General features: G+C 41.6%; 1 protein-coding gene across 2 annotated transcripts in view; it reads right to left on the reverse strand.

Annotated features, from left to right (window-relative positions):
- Window positions 1–20296, reverse strand: part of pdlim5b (PDZ and LIM domain 5b) — a 90773-nt gene that overhangs the window by 13103 nt on the left and 57374 nt on the right. The window contains exons 4-8 of one of the 2 annotated variants that reach the window (XM_080743252.1): window positions 18307–18340; window positions 17155–17702; window positions 13166–13186; window positions 11277–11434; window positions 8672–8702 (exon numbers count right to left, since the gene is read on the reverse strand). In XM_080743252.1, the coding sequence (XP_080599378.1) occupies window positions 8672–8702; window positions 11277–11434; window positions 13166–13186; window positions 17155–17702; window positions 18307–18340 (792 nt within the window). The remainder of the gene's footprint in view (window positions 1–8671; window positions 8703–11276; window positions 11435–13165; window positions 13187–17154; window positions 17703–18306; window positions 18341–20296) is intronic. The other variant, XM_080743253.1, reaches the window with a different exon arrangement.

Consider the following 20296-nt stretch of genomic DNA (forward strand, 5'->3'; position numbering starts at 1 on the left):
CACTACAGACAAGCACACTGCAAAACTGTGTTCATTGAATGGAGTATAAACATTTATTTTGACAGACGTGTATAATTAAACTCTCAAAGAGAAAATGGATTTTGCAACAAACAAACAAGCAAACACACACATGCACACATGAATATACAAACGCATGCACATGCACGCACACACTTTCATCCCCATTCAGATGCACGCACGCATGCACAAGCACATGCACACGCACACACACGCACACCCACCTCCCCATGGCAGAGACAGAAGTAGTACTGTAGCTACCAGACCACACAGAAAAATAAGGTCATAAGTAGTGTTAATTTAACCCTTAAGGCATAAGAGTGAGGGTTTAACTGGGTGTGTGTGTTTGTTCAGGAGTCTCTACACTGCATTCGCAGCTTATGTCAACCGACGCTGTTCACAGTTCACACTCGTGTTTGCTGTTGCAACAGCCGCCATGGTTACATGCCGAGATGTCACAGCTGTTCGCCCGCCATATCAACACCAAACCATCACAAAGACACCACCACTGTCAAAACTGCAGCCAGGTCAGTGCCTCCATGTGGCCAGGCCCTGAAGCACTGCTTCTCACTGTGGTGTCGGAGGACACCTCAGGGGTCCTTGAGAGGGTTCCAGGAGGTAATATAGAAGTTGTAAATCGGCTATTTTTTGCCAAAGACATTTGATAGAGAGTGAAAAAAGGACTATCAAGTACGTATATTATAAGTACCTTTTACCAATTATAGAGGGTTTAAGTGGTACCGGATATGCAGCTCAGCAAATAAAAGGTGAATTGAACCCAGTGCATGACGGAGGACGATATCACGATAAATTGAGTGATATACGATTATCGTGGGTGTTTTTTATCACGATAAACGATAATATTGCTTATCGTCCCATCCCTACATAGAATACGGTCTATTGTGACCGGGCTGACTGCACATCATCCCAACACAGATACTAAACATTACAATCAATTATAGCAGGGAGCCCCAATGACACACTGGACCGATCAAGCCAGTTTATGGGCTGCACTGATTGAATTAAAAACTGTGTGTGATGAAAACCATGGGCAGATTGATTCAATAAGGTCTTACAGCACTGTCTGGTATCCAGATGGCTCATCAATAAGAGACACACAGGAACAATTAGAGCTGCCGCTGTCACTTTCCCTGAGCCTCGATCTCGGTTACCCTCCTAATTCCCTCATCACACTGAAACGCTTGGAGAGACAGCACTCCACTATAAAGCAGGGTATTATGAGTCGGTCGGGAGTGGGACCCACTTGAGCTAAAACGTTTTGGAACCACGGTCCACGGTTAATAAGCTACATTCACAGGAAGGTCACTGTGATTCCTCTGTATTATTATGAGTGTAACAATTTACAGCTTTTACTCGCACTGCCTGTCTGGGGTCAGCGGCAGCCTGTGTGTCAAACCAGTGGTTCTCATCGTAGGGTCTGGGGACCCCCAGGTGTCCTTGAAGGGGTTCCAGGGGGTCCTAGCAAAATATGTTAAAATAACATCATATCTGTTTATCCACTTTAACCCTATAAGGTGTACATTGGATATCTGAAAATGGCCTATCTAAAAGCTCACAACGTGTCGTAGATTTACTATTTTTGACAGATCTTGAAAAGAATGCGATGACCACCACCACAAACAGACATTCAAGTACATATCTTTTGGACTAAACAAGGTAGACACTTGAAAGAAATGTGCTTTTGTAGGTTTTCATAAAACCAATGCCATATTGTGATTTGAGACTGTCGTCAACCAATCATCAAGGACGATGATACACGAAAGAAGAAGAAGAAGATATACATTGAAAATGTTACTGTATGTGAAGGCATTCAGATGCTTCAGAATACTATTTATTATAACAACCTATTCAATTCTGACTTAATGTCAGCAATAAGGTCACTCTTATCCAGAGTGACTTACAATGTAAGAAGTCAACATAAGTTCTATTTAATATTTGTCAAATAACAGTGGTCAAGGAGTGCTCAGAGAGCAAGGCTGTGCTACAGTTCCTTTCATTACATTGAGCTTATACATACAGCAGTGGTGTAAAGTTAAGTACAATTTTGATTATATAATAAAACATACATCAATCCACTTTAGCCCTATTTTATACCTAGACTATTTGAAAATAGCTCACAACGCATCGCATAGTGACGTGTTGTGAGCCTGTAGATCTGCTATTTTCAAACATTTTGTAAGTATATTTTGATGGTAATACTTTTGTACTTTTACGTACATTTTGAATTTCTGACTTTTAACTTGTAACAGAGTATTTCACTGCAGTATTGATACTTTTACTTAAAAACGTGATTACTTTTTCCACCACTGACGTACAGTACATTCTCTGTACCTTCCATACAATTTGAGTGTGTATGACTATATTTGCTTGGCTTGTGTACATAAGATTACATCATATTTCATAATTGAATGATACACCTGGGTTACCACAGACAAGCTGATCTCATCTTAACCTGCAGCTTAATTCCAAAGCAAACATCCATGAGTTCCTTCAGTAAACAATTGTAACCTCTTCCATAATACTGACGGAGAGAACTCTGTTGCTTCTTATGCTTCATTTATACTTAGCTGCCCACCGGTGTCATACAGCAGTGGTTCTCAAACATTTGTACACTGTCAAAGTGACTTGCAAGGGTCAATTTAGACCCCCACGAAGGAACATATAGCAAGTCCCTGAAATCCACTTTGAGAATCACTTTCATACAGTATGTGAAAAATAAGTTTTTACATAATTATAAAGAGAGACTGGTTTGGTGTTTGATGTGACTGGCAGAGTGCTGACTAAATGAATTACTGGAGACCGCAATATTCATATTCATATTCATATTCATATTCATCTTGTATTAATACATTTTATTTATTGAATTTCTAAGTTATAGTTTGTTTTTGGTCATTAATACAAAAATAAAACTTGCCTTGGTAATAGTGCCCTCTACTGTCTGAAAACATCAATTATACACCGAAGAGATTGTGGTTGAAAATATGGTATTACTTTATCATTTAAAAGAGACTTTGAAGTTATACACCATTTTGTTATGAACCGTTTACTTTCTGCCATAGACTGCTTTTAACCATACTTTGTTTCCCAGGAAAGTAAGAAAGAAAGAAAGGAGGAAAATAAACAACAGTTGAAGTAAAGAGAAAGATTTTATTCAGACAAAAAAGAAGAAAGAAAAACAATCAAAAATCTGTGTTAGTGTACAAAAGAGATCAATACATAAAATACAGAAGCACACAGTAAGTAAAAGTAAATAGAAGATAGGTAAAGAGCAGTTAAGTCAAAGCACTAAGGCAGGCAGTATGTTAAATTCCTAAGTGTTAATTTAATTCTGACAGTGTAAATATCATCTCTCAGAGTTAAAGGGATATTACACTTTCAAACAAACTTTTAGGTCTAATCAGGCTTGTATGAACACCCTGAACAGTTTTTAATTTGCTTCATTCAGTATTTAGATATTTGATGTAAATGTTACCAGCTCCAACACGCCCAGGCCCTCTCCACATACACACCCATTGTAACTTCAAACTCCATTTTAACCATGATAGATTCATTAAAAACACACATTATTTTTTCTGGTGACTCATAATACCCTCCTAATACGTGAGCAGACCGTGTTTTTTCAATAACTTTTTTCATTTATTTTTAATAATTCTTTGGGAAAATGGAAAATATTAAATACAATAATATTTTATTGAAAATAAATGAAAAAAGTTATTGAAAAAACACGGTCTGCTCACGTATTAGGAGGGTATTATGAGTCACCAGAAAAAATAATGGGTGTTTTAATGAATCTATCATGGTTAAAATGGAGTTTGAAGTTACAATGGGTGTGTATGTGGAGAGGGCCTGGTCGTGTTGGAGCTGGTAACATTTACATCAAATATCTAAATACTGAATGAAGCAAATTAAAAACTGTTCAGGGTGTTCATACAAGCCTGATTAGACCTAAAAGTTTGTTTGAAAGTGTAATATCCCTTTAAATTAATCCTAAGGATTTTGCAGTGCAATGCTGTAAAATGTACATCTACACTAGTCCATTATAATAATAGTCTATTTCTAACTTGCTCCTATATTATATGTACCCGACTTGTTCCCATCCTGCTAATACTACAACTAACTTGCAAAGTCTACACAATTTCCCAAAATATGAATGAATGAATATAAATGTTACATTATTACTGTAGAAAAGCCTTCCACGGTTCTGATTCTTTCATTCTATATAGCTTCAGTAATATTTGTCACCCAGGTGTTAGTACAGTAATTACGAAACAGATTTAAGTTGATTCGAAATATATTGTGCATTAGGGTGTGTGTACTGATACACAAATTCTGTTCTTATTATCCAATCAAAACGATCTATTTGCCCATAGGTGCTGTGTTATTATTCTTTCTGTGCCACAGTGTAAGGACCGATAAAGACATGCTACAGTACGACAATGTTGCTATACAAAGGGAGAAAGTTAGTGGCCCAAGCATAAATAAATAAAAACAAACTAAACGGAACACTGAGGAACAAAAACACTACAGTCTACTGCAGTGGTTCTCAACCTGTGGGTCGGGACCCTCAGGGGGGTCGCCAAATTATTTTGGGGGGTCCCCAGAAGATTAGCTTAATGTGTGCAACATTGTTTTCTCACTCAACAGTAAACAAACCAAGATAAAGTTTAAGTGTATAGTGGGCATCTGAACATTTCTAAAGTGACAAGTTAAGGACTTTTTACTACCTCTAAAATGACAAATTAAACACTAACCAAATTGTCAAATATTAGAGGGAGAAATTGTGAAAATAGCAGATCTACATGCTCACAACGCCTCACGTTGCGAGGCGTTGTGAGCATGTAGAATTGTAGAATTTCACAATAGAACTGTGTTATACAAAATGTAATGCCTCAACTCTTAGTGCTCGTCAGGGTGTGGGGGTCCCCCCAGTTAAAATATGAATATTTTGGGGGTCGCGGCCTGAAAAGGTTGAGAACCACTGGTCTACTGCACGTTGAGCACCCGCGCTGAGACGCCATGATGCCAGTCCCTCAGCTTGTTGTACTGTTGTCCTATAACTTCTGGGTCCAACTTGTTCACCCTGATCCACCCCACAAGACAGGAGCAACGCAGGAAAGGAGAAGAAAAGGAGAAGAAAAGCAGAAGGAGGAAGGAAGGAAGGAAAGAATGAGGACACAGAAGATGACACAGAAGTAGAGGAAAGAAAAAGGATTAGAATGACAGAAACACAGGAAACAGCCAACGTAACAAAATATAACGTGCCCACCTCTCCTTAAAGGACAACTTTGTTTTTTTACAACAAGGGTTCATATTTTAGATTGTAATTAGAGAAAAGAAAAAGTGAGTGTTAAAATGTTTTCATTTGCTTCGTTCGATTGTTTTATCGCGTTTACTGTGCTAAAATGTGGGGCATGCGTACGCATGGGGGCATGCGTACAAGTGGCAAAATATGTCTTTTTTAGACACAATAAGCCAGCAGTTTCTTTATTGCTATTTACAGTAACACTTCTAGCCCCCATAAGTCACATCCAACCATGAAAGGTTCTGTTGTATCTTGGGAATGGGCTTATTCGGTGTGAAATGACATATTTAGCCACTTGTACGCATGCCCCCAACCACTGAAATAAGAATCTCTAAAACAATAGAAAGAAGTAAATGAAATAATTTTAACACTCATCTTTTATATTCTTTAATTACAATCTAAAATATGAACCCTTGTTGTAAAAAACTAACGTTGTCCTTTAACCCATTAATACCTGGAATTATTTTATACTTTAGCTATTGAAAAATAGCAGATATACAAGCTCACAGCGCGGCACATGAGCTTGTAGATCTGCTATTTTTGAAAAATCGTGAAAATGTGTGCAAATATTTGAAAATAATAATTTTCAAAGGAAACCCTTGTAACTAAAATCTTTGCTACTGGGGGTCCCTGGAACAACCTATTTTGAGATGGGGGTCCACAGCCAACTACCTATCTTTTTTTGAGAACCACTGATGATAGAAACATGAGTTTCGGTGCCGCGCTGTGAGCTTGTAGATCTGCTATTTTTTAACAGCTAAAGCATAAAATAATGGTTAAAGCGCTTAAAATCTAATGTGACAGAGGTCTATAGTTTAATTTCTTAATCCCAGTTGAGCGCCGAACATAGCAGATCTACAAGCCTGTTTGTAGATCTGCTGTGATCGGCGCGCAACTCTGCGGTACAAAAAAAGGGTATAAATCATGGCTTAAGACAGAATCATAAGGTACCCCTGCCTTATGAATAGTGCATTCAGCGAAATGTCACGGACAGGAGTCTATTTTTGGCAGGCTCTTATTACCCTCAGTACCACCTAATTACCCTCAATTTCGCTGAGTGACATGCTGATTGGTCAGGAAAACGGGCTCGTTTCTCCTGCAGATTGAAGCATCTGTTGTAAGATGGAATGTACATTAAGCATAACGTTGCTGTCAGGCAAGAAACCTTGTACATCCATATTTCAACTGCTTTAGTTTCTTCATAAATGAATGGCCTACTTTGTCGTAAAGGAGTGCTGCGCAACACAGTTATGAGTTTGTAGATCGGCTAGTTTAGCTATTTTTGAAGGAATCGGAAGGTTAAAGTGGTTAATTATGTCTGTTGGTTATAATACATAACAATGAGCAATAATTATTATCAAGAGCTTTTGACTAAATTCGTTATTTTACCTATTGCCTGAAAAGTTACAGTTTTGGACACAACGTTTGGACCTGACAGTGACGATAAGTGAATAAAGGGCAGAGAACAGGAGTCTTGCCTAGGGATGGAACTTGTTGATTTTTATTGATAACGAGCACTTTATCGATCCTGCTTATTGAGCCGGGCTTTTATCGAGCCCACTATTGAGCCTTTTGTAATATTTTGTGGACACGACAAATTCTGAACAGAACTTTATTGGCCAGTTGTTGTGACTGTGAGTTTGTGGCTGACCACCATCTACACTAGTATGAAGATGACAATTGACAAAAATAACAAACATAACCAGTAAGACTCCCTAATCGGGAGATAAGCGACCGTAGGTCGCTTATCTCCACAAATAGGGCAAAAATGTGTTTTGCCAAAATCTTCCTGATCCATGTTGATGACATGAGTGTAGACATACTGTGTAGTGATTTTCGTGATTTTAGGGCAAAATCTGTAGGAGCAGTGTCCAAAAATGTGTTTTTAAAAATCGGCCTGGAGGTAGCGCTATATGGGAGAGATTCATGTTGATAGGATGAGTGTAGACATACTGTGTACCGATTTGCGTGATTTTAGGGCAAAAATTGTAGGAGCAGTGTCCAAAAATGTGTTTTGCAAGAATCGGCCTCATGGTGGCGCTAGAAGAGGGCCATGTGAGAAATGAGGGGTGGGGTCTCCGCGCCGGCAAGGCGGACGAATAGGTACCGGCCCCGGCTGTCCCGGTCGCTCCTAGCCGGAGTTACGGCATTTTATGTGAGCTGCAGTGTAGGGGGTCCTCCAGTGGGGGCGCCACCACTTTTGCATCCGTTCTGGAGCACCAGGAGTCGGTGGTCCCCGGGAATTCCCCGTGAGCAGCCCCGTTGGGGTGGTCATTTGGTCAGTTTAGCACATTTGGTCATTTTTTACATCTGGGGGTCCCCCAGGGACCTGGGGGTCCCTGGAGCTCCGGGGGTCCTTGGAGGTTGTAGTTTGGCAGGTAAGGAGTGTGTGTGCAAAATTTGGCATGGATCGGGGCAACGGTTGCGGAGATATGAGCAGGGCAAGAGTGTGACGTGTGAGGTGTGACAGACAGACAGACCGACGGACTGACGGACTCACTCACAGTTTGTGCAGGTTTTGGTAAGTGCGACCTACGGTCGCAATTAAATATCATTAAAACAATCATTCATTAGTGTTAAACATGATGTCATGGGCCACTATGCTCAATGACAAGCTTGACCCCAGGGGGGTCCCCAGAGTTACTACAGGGGGTCCTCCAAATCTTTGAGTGATAGAAACCTTTTTCTCCTTTTTTATATCAACCACTTGAACCCTAGCATCCATATTCTGAGAACTTTAGCCAAAAATAGCAGATCTACAAGCTCACACCGCCTTGCGCTGTGAGAGTGAGTGAAAGGTCAAGTTTATTAAGTATTGACAGTTCAAGTGGTTAAATATCTGAAAACACAAATTGACATGAATCCAAAATACACTGATGATTGTGCTGTCAAACAATGAAACTATTTGGAATCTACAGGTTGTGGGGGTCCCTGCTTCATCTCTCTCTCAACTAAGGGGTCCTTGGCCTGACAACGTTGAAGACCCCTGCACTAAAGTGTTCCCCCGCAGGGGGATGTTTAGATGTGGCTCCTACTAAATTTAACCAAGCATGATACTGTGACTGGTCCACAGAGCACAGCTCTGAATGAGATACTCCTCCTGAGAGGATGAAAGCCAAGTCTCAATCTAAATCCTCTGGGAGCAATCAAAGAACACACATGCCGCACGCACAGCACTTACGCACACACACTCACGTGCATGTGAGCACGCACACACACATGAACGCACACAGTCGCGCCACACACACACATGCACACACACACACGCACACGCACACAGGAATGCAGACATAATACACTTATCTCATGTGATTATAATTATAGACTTACTTCTTGGTTCCACTGTTTTCTGCTCCTTGTTCTGCAAAACAAGCAGAAGGACAGACGCTGTAAACTCATTCACTCACTAGAGTATTATAACATGCACAGTAAAAGTCCACAATGTCTATGGGTGTAACAGTTAATCCAACTAATAGATTCAATTGATAAAAAAATTGCAGAACTTTTAGATCGTCTATTTTGTTGTACACCAAGTATAAAATCGGGTTTAAATGGTTAATCAGACTAAGTGATTTGAGTTGATTATTAAAAAAGATTATTCAATTTAGTTTGGTGTTGATTTGATGATATACGTACATAAAAAAGGCATCTTTATTGAGAATTTGATTAATCAAAAAAAGTAATCGATAGAATAATCACTAAGATAATACTGGATAGCTGCAGCCCGGGTAATGTACACCGTGCTCTCCCCACGGTATGGCAACCCTACTCCAGATCATTCTGATGGCTGGTGCCAGCAACACCATGTGAGGAACAGGCATCACTAAAGGGGACAACCAGATCCTGATGGGTCATCCCCAGGGGTGTCGCACCAAATTCTGGGCCCTGGGTACAAGGATTCACTGCGGGCCCCCCATGAACGTTCTTCATAGGGGGAGGGGGTTTAACCCATTTAGACTGGGAGCGCATTATTACGCATTGTTTTGTGCTTTAACAGATATACAAGCTCACAGCGCAGCACTCGTAGATCTGCTGGTTGAGATTAAATTAATCAGATAACTATCACCATATGTTAACACATCGGATGCCCACGTGGTGTCTACAAGTCAATTTCTTTGATGTCGCTGGAGGCCCACGGCGCGTTTGACGCGTTGTACAGTAAACTATACTGTACTGTAGCTACTGCACTTGGCTACCGCGGTGATGAAACAAACTCCATTTCCCAACATGCAGCGCGCAATTACGTCACCCGGACGTGCTGTGTGTCTCGTTGACTTCCTGTTTAGCGGCTGCACAAAAATGCTGTTTTCTCCTAATCTAGCTTTTAAATCACTTTCATTTCAAAACGGCAGCCTCTTCTACCTGCCGTAACACAAACACTGTGGCTTAGAAATGATAAAAAACGGTCCTGACTGAAAGAAAAGATTTTCGCGAAATAAACAGGACATACTCGGATTACATTTACTCGGATTACTTTTCTCGCCAGTACTCTCGCCGGTAGGTAAAATGACGCGTTGCCATGGGCACCAGCAAATTAAGACACGTTAACCACGTGGGCGTCCGATGTGTTAATAATAACCAAGTTATGCTTTCATAATGTTTCCATTTTTGCGTTTTCTCGTGGTATGAAGTCACGCTTTGACATCAACCTTCAACCTTTTTCATGTGAAGGACCCCCAAAATGATATGTATTTGGCCACGGACCCCCATCTCAAAATATTTAGTTCCAGGGACCCCTAGAAGCAAAATTTGAGTTACAAATGTTCGCTTAAAAATATACTGTATATATATTCAAAGATTTGCACACATTTTCACTCGGTGCCGCGCTGTGAGCTTGTATATCTGCTATTTTTCAATAGTTAAGGCCCTCCACCGTGGGCCCTTAGTCCCACTCAGTCCCACTTTTCCCCCCCGTGGGACGCCCCTGACCATGTGAGGAACAGGCATCACTAAAGGGGACAACCAGATCCTGATGGGATGTCCCGACCTGTCTCCGCATTCATTACAGCTGTACAAACACTTCTGAGCATGGATTCATGTGGACTATGAATGGCTCCAGACATACTGCACTCTCCACACAGCGCGCAACTCTTCAGCGGTGTCAGAGGGGAACGAGAGGAGGGGCAGAGAGGCAGTGATGCCGACAACAGCAGACCGAGAAGCTCACGGCGCGTCCCAAACGCGACCAGTCGTGATCTTATAGATCGTCTATTTTCGGTGCGAGACACCGGCGCGAGGCTAAGTATAAATTAGGCGTGAGGATCATGCAGGATAACATGTCAGCTATGTGTCATTATGTATTATTAGAGCAGGCTTAGACATGCACGCAAACACAAATACACGTGTGTGTGCACACACACACACACACACAGAAACACACGCTGTTGAGGTGATGACAGCGAGATGGAGATAATGGATACTTAGCCCCAGAGGGACTAACAACATCACACTACCCTCCACAGCTGACTTATGTAACTGTCCATATCGCTACAAGTCAAAGCGTCACTTCATACCACGAGAAAACGCTAAAATCTAATAATATGACGAATGGTCATTTTATTTATCCTATTTTATGGAGACACAAGACAAAGAGTCTCCATAGGGAACCACTGCTGGTCATCAAATTATAGGCTTATGGAATGCGACAAAAACTAAAATATATCCATGAATTCAAGTCACCATGGGATGAGTAATCGATAGAAAAGGGTTTTCAGGGTGAACTATCGCTTTAAACGACTTTTTCTCAACTCTCAAATGAAAGAAAAGTTGATTACAAAAGTTGATACAGTGCAGATTGGGATCCCAGACATAAAAACATCATATCAAATGGGGGTCCATGACCTAAAGCATATGAAATTAGGGGGTCCTTGGTATCAAAAGGTTTGAGAATCAGTGGTTTAAAGTTATGTGAGAGCATCATTAAGCTGGTACCCACCGTTCTCTGTGCCAGTGAGCTGGGCGAGGATACGGAAGGAGCGTGACTGGGAGGTGCCTGTGCGTGGGTGCCAGTCCTCTGTGTCCTCAATCAGACGCTTCTTACTGGCATCACTGAGTGATGGGCTGTGGCTCACCTCGGGCTCCATGCCGGGCTTCCTGAGAGGTGCACACAGTTAAAGACATGGTCAGCATCTCTTTCTGTAAAAACCTTTAGAATACATGAATGAATACAACTAATACAAAATGCTAGTACAATATCATTAGGTCATCACTGCCTAATTAGTTGTTAAACGTTAATTGTTTAGCTTAATTAAAGTCCCCCTCAAGACACATTTTAAGTATATTAACCCCATTCAGTCCGGGAACACATTTTTGTTTAGTAAAGTACATGTACAGTATGTAGCAACATACTAGCCTGACACTCAGCCTGAATTGACATTTCGTTTCACTTCATTATTCAGTCTGAAGTCAGTTCCGCCCACAGCCTTTGCAGGGATGGGCGTTGCCGAAATGAGGCACTGTTCAGCGTGACATAGTGTTGTTATGTGTGCCTGGCTGGCTAGTGGCTAACCTGTTGCTTGCTAGTGCTACTTGCTAACCAAAGAAACAGTCAGAATAGGAGCACTACGAACTAGTAATCAAACACAACATAACATGCCTGCTACTGGTGTTTCATAGCGAGATCGATACGATCGCATTTTACCGCAATTTACCGCATTTTACCGCGACACGATGTGCGGTACGGTACGGCGGCGGCGCTGGTGTACTTGGAAACACATATGAGTTCTGGGAAACCCCCACCCACGCTGATCACAAGACGCTGATTCACAACGCTGATTCGCCCGTTTGGATTTTCAACCGAGGCAGGCCTCCTCATTGAGAGCGATTCTAGACCTGAATCGCAGAAACAAAAAAATTAAAGGGGTGTGGCTAGCGATTCAGGGTCTGGAACTAGGCTAGCAACATACTGTATTTGTTTGTGTAATCTTTGAATAATATTTGATGTTTTTTTTTTCAGAAAACTAAATGGGTTAAACCACTCTCTCTGCTATGATTAATATTTAACATACAAAAAAGATTTGCATACTGGACAATGATAGGTTCAGGGGATTGGTCACAAGTATAGTGAAGCTGCCCACTCCACTGGACCAATGTGAAAAGGGCACTCTGGTGTTCAGATTCTGAACATAACAATGTATAAACTATAAATCATGTCACCTAGATAAGTTTACTGTAAAAAATAAACAAGAAAGGAAAAAAAAAGAGAGAGACAAGTGTTCATTGAAGGGGGACTTTAAAGTAAAAGCATAACCACATTCATATCGTATACACATCTCTAAAAGACCGTCCACACAAAGCACTATAATTACAACTACGTCATTCACCACTGTTGTCTTCACATTTGTGATGTGGACTCTGCCATCAACTTGATTTAGAACGATTTGTAAAACTATATATTTATAGCTGTAGTGCTTTAGCGCGGACGGCCATTAACCCTGAGATTAGAATTAACAGAGAAACACAAGAGTTACATGCTGAACCTCTTTCAAGTGCTTCAAACCCAATCAATACGTAATCAATACACCTTGAGGCTATGGGTTTTCCAGTCCAACACTCCTGTACGCATGTGCACATACACGCAAAAGAAACAAACAACTGTATAAAGTGCAGAATGAAGGGCATGTTTCACACTGTGAAGTGACTGTTGCTACTGTAGACCTCAGATTTACCTCCTAGGTTTAACCGGAGGGGGAATTCTTGTATTGAGAATAGATAGATGGAAAAAGGAAGAAAAGCAGAAAAATAATCAGAAACAGGAAAGATTATAAAGGTACAGAGTGCAGTTTGCACAAAAATATGAAAATAGCCACTGTGAACTTTACTTACTTAACACATTTCTGTGGCTCACTATTTAGAGAGAGAGAGAGAGAGAGAGAGAGAGAGAGAGAGAGAGAGAGAGAGAGAGAGAGAGAGAGAGAGAGAGAGAGAATGAGCAGTCAGCTACAGTGTCAGCTAATTGAGTAAAATGACACTCATAGACATAGTATGAATTGAAGCAGCTGGTTAGAAGGTAGAGCAAGATGGTTTACATGGAATTCACTGAAGTGCTTTAGTGTTGATCAGGGGTGTCGCACCAAATTCTGGGCCCTGGGTACAACGATTCACTGCGGGGCCCCCAGGAATGTTCTTCATAGGAGATGGGGGGTTAACCCATTTAGACTGGGAACGCATTATTTTGCTTTAACTATTGAAAAATAGCAGATCTGCTATTTTTGAAGAATCGTGAAAATGTCTGCATGTCTTTCAAATCCTTCTAAGGTTTTTTGAAAAACCTACTGGTATGTTTCAATATCAGTGGTGCTCAAACCTTTTCCTGTGAAGGACCCCCAAAATGATATCTATTTGTCCACGGACCCCCATCTCAAAATATTTAGTTCCAGGGACCCCCCAGAAGCAAAATTTGAGTTAGAAAATGTTCGCTTAAAAAATACATATATTCAAAGATTTGCACACATTTTCACGACTCTTCAAAAATAGCAGATCTACAAGCTTGCAGCGCGGCACTCGGTGCTATTTTTCAATAGCTAAAATATAAAATAATTAAGGCCCCCTCCACCTTGGGCCCTAGTAACTCAGTCCCCCCCTGTGATGTCCCTGGTGTTGATATGGACAGTATTTGTGTGAAAATGGAAGTGACCATATCTTGCCACAAGGTGGAACTACTGGGCTTTATTTGGTACTGCTGAAACCCTTAGAATCCAATGTGGATGAATACACACATACTGTGGACAGTTCTTCATGTCACTGTTCAAGTGCGTGTAATTTTAATTTAGCAAACATTTGCTCAATGTGTGTGTGTGCACAGCTCAAGTTAAATGCGTTAAGGTGAAGGGTGATCAAGGTGAATGGAGAGGCAAGTCTATTCTTAGCCACACAGTGACATTCAGTGGTGGAAAAAGTACTCAACCCTAGTACTTGAGTTTGATTTGATAGATACTCATGGCCAAATATGACTCAACTACAAGTTAAATCTGCTCTGTCAAATTTGTACTTGAGTTAAAGTACCAGAGTATTTGCTTTTAAAAATACTTAAGCATTCAAAAGTACAATTACAAAGTATTTTTTATATCAATGCATTGATGTATTGAAATAGTAAACAAATGAAAACAAAGATTTTCAAAAAAGTAGTAGTAGTAAAAATAAAACATCTACAAGCTCACATCGTGATGTGTTGTGTAGATCAGCTATTTTCACTATATTTGAAACATGGCTAATGTACTTTCCCCTGCCATAGTGCACAATTACTATTTTTTACTTAAGTACAGTACTCAAGAAAATCTACTTTGTTACTGTCCAGTCTCCAACCACTGGTGACATTACAGTACTGTTGGCAGTGATTTGACTGTGGCCTTGAGACTGTACTGCCAACAGTAGCAGATGGAATCAGACAGATGTAAATGCCACCAGTCCTGCCAGCGTTGGGTGTAAATGCAGTGATAGCATACATGGATCAGAACGCCACGGGAGGAATGAATGGAGGTTATGACCTCATCCTGCGGACCATCATGTGGAAGCCTCGGTTTTACGACGGTGTCGCACGTTAAAAATACCGCTTACAAGCTCACGACATGGTGCACAGTGACACGTTGTGTGAGTTTGTGGATGGGCTCTACTTGCAGATTGGCTTGTAGATTGGATTGTGTAGCTAACTTGCCATGATGTACAGTAACTCCAAATATGTGCGAGATATCTTCAATAATCTCTCGGTTCAATTCAACATATTATCAATGACTTACAATGCATGGTGAAAAAGATCTCATAGTCACTCTTTTAGCATACAAATGAACGCAAACTAAGTAGACTCTGACAATCAATACAATTACGAAATGCCTATTGAAATTAGGAAGAAACTCCGGATCCGGATCCTGCATGGAATGTAGGTGAATGGGGAGAATATTGAATTCTAATGAACAGTCACTATTGAAGCTTTCTCACCAATGTTTGGGGTTACTTACATCATGGCAATTCAACTACACAACCCAAAACTCTACCAACGTTTAACTTTGCTTTCAGCCTTCTAGTTGGTTATGTACTATGAATGGATTCAGGGATTATCCGACTGTTGAGTAAGTAGATCAGTAAGAATGTGAGATTCATGAGGGTGAGGTGACAGCATGCCTACAGTAATCATTAACTGTAAAATGGTTGAGAGCTCAGTAATCACATTCCACACCGTGCACATCTACAGCGGCAGCAGACATAACGTAAGTCTCATCACTAACTTGGTCTCTGCCTCTTCCTCATCCTAAAGTAGAAGAAAAGGGAAATTGAAAAAGGATGAAAGAAGGCAAGTAGCAGAAGTAGAAAGCTAACAGTCCTAAAACCAAAAGACCCTTCTGAGAGGATGTCCAGGTCAAAAGAAAGAATGCAGGTCAATATGCTCAGATGCAATGCACACACATGCACAGTCATGATTCATGAACAAACATGATGCTGCAAACATGAATGCTGTACTTACTTTGCTGCACTGACAAGATCAAAGATTTGTTGCGCGCAGACGTGCGGAAAAGAGCTGATCAAGTATAAATCAAGCCTTCAGAGTAGAAATATACTGTAGTTCCTTAAAGATTTAATGAAATATAGCACAGGATAATAATGATTTATGATGGATAATATATTAATAATAATATATCCTTGAACATTAATGTCAATGTTCATCAACCACTGATACTGTAAGTGCTGCAGAACGTTTTTCCTCAATTCAGTTGTTTTTGTTGCTTATCTCGATTTACTCTAGCAAGCCAAGTCCAGATTAAGAGATAGAACATTGCCAGTAGCATACTATTTTAAGAGTTATAACATTTATGTCCACCGCATGGAGAGAGGTAAATTCTACATTTATGGAAGACTTATCGAGTTACAGCAGGCCACAGTGAAACTCTGGTCACTTAAAGCCAATGAACTTTACTTGCTTTTCTGGCATGATCAGATAACAGAAAGTAAAATCAAGTGACACATCTTCTTGAGGCCTAGCCCAGCCTTCCAAACCCATCCAGTCAAAACAAACATTGCTCCACCAAGCCTAGCCCAGCACACAGCAAATTAACTCTGCTGCTGGTCGCTACAGGCATAGAGCTGCCAGTACAATGGACTAATTAGAACCAAGTGTCACACACAAGTAGTGCGGCATTACGCACAGACTGGGTGTTTGGCAAGACTATTAACCCCACTGTCAATTAGAGGGAGGCAGGCAGTAGCAACAGTTTGCATGTTGCTTGCCCTCTGTTCTCCTTCCAACCTCCCTACAGCAGATTGGGACAAGATGTGCAGCACGCCTTGGCTTTTTCCTCTTTATGTAGCTGTGTGAAGAGTTGGAGGGTTCTGGCTTGTGTCTGTGTTAGCTTTTTAAATGAGAGACATCTTTCGGGGTTGAAATAAGCCATGAGGCAATGCGGGAGCTGTCTGTCGGAACTGAAGAATTTATTCTCTGCAATATACTGGATCTTCTCTCTCCCAGGTAGTCTGCATTGCAAGGCAGCAAAGGCAGGAAACGTACTGTACATAAATAATGTACGGCGACTCTCTGTGGTCTGTGCAAGTAGATCCTTCTACTACTGTAAACATAATGCACCTAATGGATCTTTTGTATTATGTTGGCTACTGTAACACTTTTACCCCCTGGGGATCAATGAAGTGAAAACGAATCCAATAACACAGGGAAGAAAGGAATGGGCAAAAGGGTCTATTACAACAGGTATTGAGAACATTGAACCACTGCTACCCATGGTTGAGCCATCCTTCTTTGAGTGAAAAAGAGGCCAAATGCAAGCACATGTGTATAGGAGGGGTTTCCCTGCTTGATGGATGGCACTTACCCATTGAACTGCTCCGCCTGCCCCTGGCTCTCCAACAGACCCCGCCTCTGACCGACCGCCACCTCACAGGCATTGACATTGGAGTAGAGGTTGATAGGCGTGTTATAGACAGAGGGCTGTGGGACAGTGGGAACGGAAGAGGAGGAGGAGGAGGGGGGGGCTGTCACTCTGGCCGGAGAGGAGGAGTTAGATGAGGAGGAAGAGGCAGAAGGGGAGGTGAAGGCGGAGCGGCCAGAGCTGCCGGGCCTGATGGTGGGCACAGAGCCGGCTGCTGTCGGGGGGGCCGGAGACCTCGACTTCAGGGGGAACGGGGGCTGCGGTGGCTGAGAGGGGGCGGCCGGCGTGAAAGCAGATGTCGCGGAGGGGATGGAGGCCACCTTGGGGGCAGTCATGGAGGACGTGGGGCTACTACCGACACTGCGCGCCCCGCCAAAAGGGCGGGCTGTCTTGTTGTAGGCAGCGCTGGGCTGGGGAGAGGGTCTGGTGAACGCGGTGCTCGGTGCAGGGTGGGTGATGGGAACAGGCTTAATGATCTCCTGAGGTTCGTCCTACACAAACGTGGGTGGGGGGGAAGCACAATTTGCACAAACACACACACACACAGCAAATCCCACAGTGAACTCATGCAGGAAAATTGCCCAAAACCATCATGCCACAGTGTTGTGTAACAACCACTTAAACCCTGGGGTCCATATTCTGGGTGCATGCCATACAAAAATAGGCGAACAGCGAAAATAGTCGATCTACCAGCTCACAAAGCATCACATTGTAATTTGTGATGCATTGTGGTTCGGTGCAGAGGCCCCCTGGGGGCCCAGTTATTTTAGAAATAGTTTTGAAAATATTTGAAAACGTGTGCCTGTAATGAATATGGACGCTGTAGGGTTGTAGTGGATGATTAGAACAAATGGAGCATCACGTCATGCCATTGTTGTATGAATGTCACACATGCGCCAGTCAACTCATGGAGCGGTGCAAAAATATGTGGTCAATCCAGTTTTAGCATGCAATACCAAAAAGTCTCCTGACATCATCTCAGAAGGGCTCAGTGAGCGGATTTGCTTAGCTTACTATACAAAGTACAAACTGTTACCAACACTATACAATATACAATATCCATTATTATTTTGTATGTGTGTGTTCTTACTGTACCTTGGGGGCTGCTTCTTTGGGGACACTGGAGGCTCTGTGAAGGCAGAGGGAGAATGATGAAAATACACCATATCACAATGCACAGTTCCGGACAAGCATTTTGATTGGTCAAAATAGGCTTTACAGCCATGCTAAAATCATGGTAAAAGTTCCAATGTAATATTTTTCATGACTGCAAATATGACTCCAGCATTGTTACAAACAGAAATATAAACATACCTCCACAGTAACAGAGATGTTAATCTGTCTAGCTAACCTTACGTTGTTTACCGGTACGGTACCGGTATGTTATTGGAATCTTTGAAGAGTAAGGAACTAGGCATATTCACAAGTTCCCACCATAGAATGTTTAATGTTTAGATTTTGTTGAACAACATTAATAAAACAAGACATTGTGAGCTTGTAAATATGCTATTTTCACATTTGAAAACTTTAGTTACTAGTTACTTTGTACAGTAGATTTTGATTATTATTACAAAACATACATTAATCACTTCAGCCCTATATACATTTCAGTCATGTGAAAATAGACGATCTAAAGGTCACAATGCGTTGTGATGGATTGTGAGCGTGTAGATCTGAGCTTGTAGATCTGCTATTTTCAAAAGCTTTGCATACGTTTGAAAACTTGAAATGGGACATTCTGCATAATGAGTAACACCGGTACTTGTACTTTTGGTACTTTAAGTACATTTTGATACCAATACTTTTGTGCTTTTACTCTGTTTCCTTGTAACAGAGTATTTCTTCATTGCAGCAGTGATACTTTTACTTAAGTAACATATGCGAGTAGTTTTTCCACCACTGGAAGCACGTGCCCGTGGGGCCTCGTCTTACTTCTCACCCTCAAGTCCTTTTTCAACATACAGTGAAACTAAATGGGCCTTGCAGGTATAACGGTGAGCTGCCTTACGCTATATAAGACACCATTAGTCATGCCTCGCCGGACGGACTGACAGCATATTGCACTACCTGGACAAACATCTGAGAGAGAAAGGCAGGCAGCCTGGGGGAGTGGGGGCAGAGAGACAGCAGTCAGAGGGGAGATGGGGGTTGGGGTTGGGGGGGGGGGGGGGGGTAGTGCTGCAGGTGTGGAAAGGCAAAGCAAAGCATAAAAAGAACCTTTCTACTAGGGATGGGACGATATGAAAATGTCATATCGATATTATTGCGATAATCAAAATCCATTATCCTGGGGCGGAATGTTTGCCAAAAAATAGCAGATCTACAAGCTCGGCTATTTTTTTGGCAAAGACATTTGATAGAGAGTGAGAAAAAGACTGTATCAAGTACGTATTATTATAAGTACCTTTTACCAATTAAAGAGGGTTTAAGTGGTACCGGATATGCAGCTCGGCAAATAAAAGGTGAATTGATCCCAGTGCATGACGGAGGACGATATTACGATAAATTAAATCTCCACGATACGATTATCGTGAGTGTTTTTTATCACGATAAACGATAATATCGCTTATCGTCCCATCCCTACTTTCTACAGTGTACTGCCGAGCTGCCATTGCAGGAACCCACGACTAAACTCTGGAGGCTCTAACAGATTATCTGCGTGTATCTGGCTGGGAGCTCAATGCCACAGAGTCAGCCAGGCATACAGCATGGTGGTAGACACATGTGGGAAAGCAGATTATGCTCTATTACTCTGGTATGTTTCCCTAATGTCGGCTCAATTTACGCTGGATCCTAATTCCTCTCAATCATCCACTCACTCTCTCTTAGATTTCAAAGAGATGTCAGTGAGCTCTGGAATATCGATATTCTTGCCTCTCCTGAGATCTAATTTTGTAATGTTGATTTGTAAAATGAGCATAAAGCCTCTTTCCATGACAATCGGCCAGAATGCAGGCAGGCAGTACTAGCTACCGGCCCGGGTGCTGCTTGTTCGGTTTACGTCCTTATGAGGAAAAATAAATATACACCCTTTGGGAGAAACAATCATTTTACATTTCAAGGAAAATGGTTCTACTGTATCTCT

The sequence above is a fragment of the Nannobrachium achirus genome (assembly GCF_963921795.1).
Source record: "Nannobrachium achirus genome assembly, chromosome: 15".
NCBI classification, from domain to species: Eukaryota; Metazoa; Chordata; class Actinopteri; order Myctophiformes; family Myctophidae; genus Nannobrachium; species Nannobrachium achirus.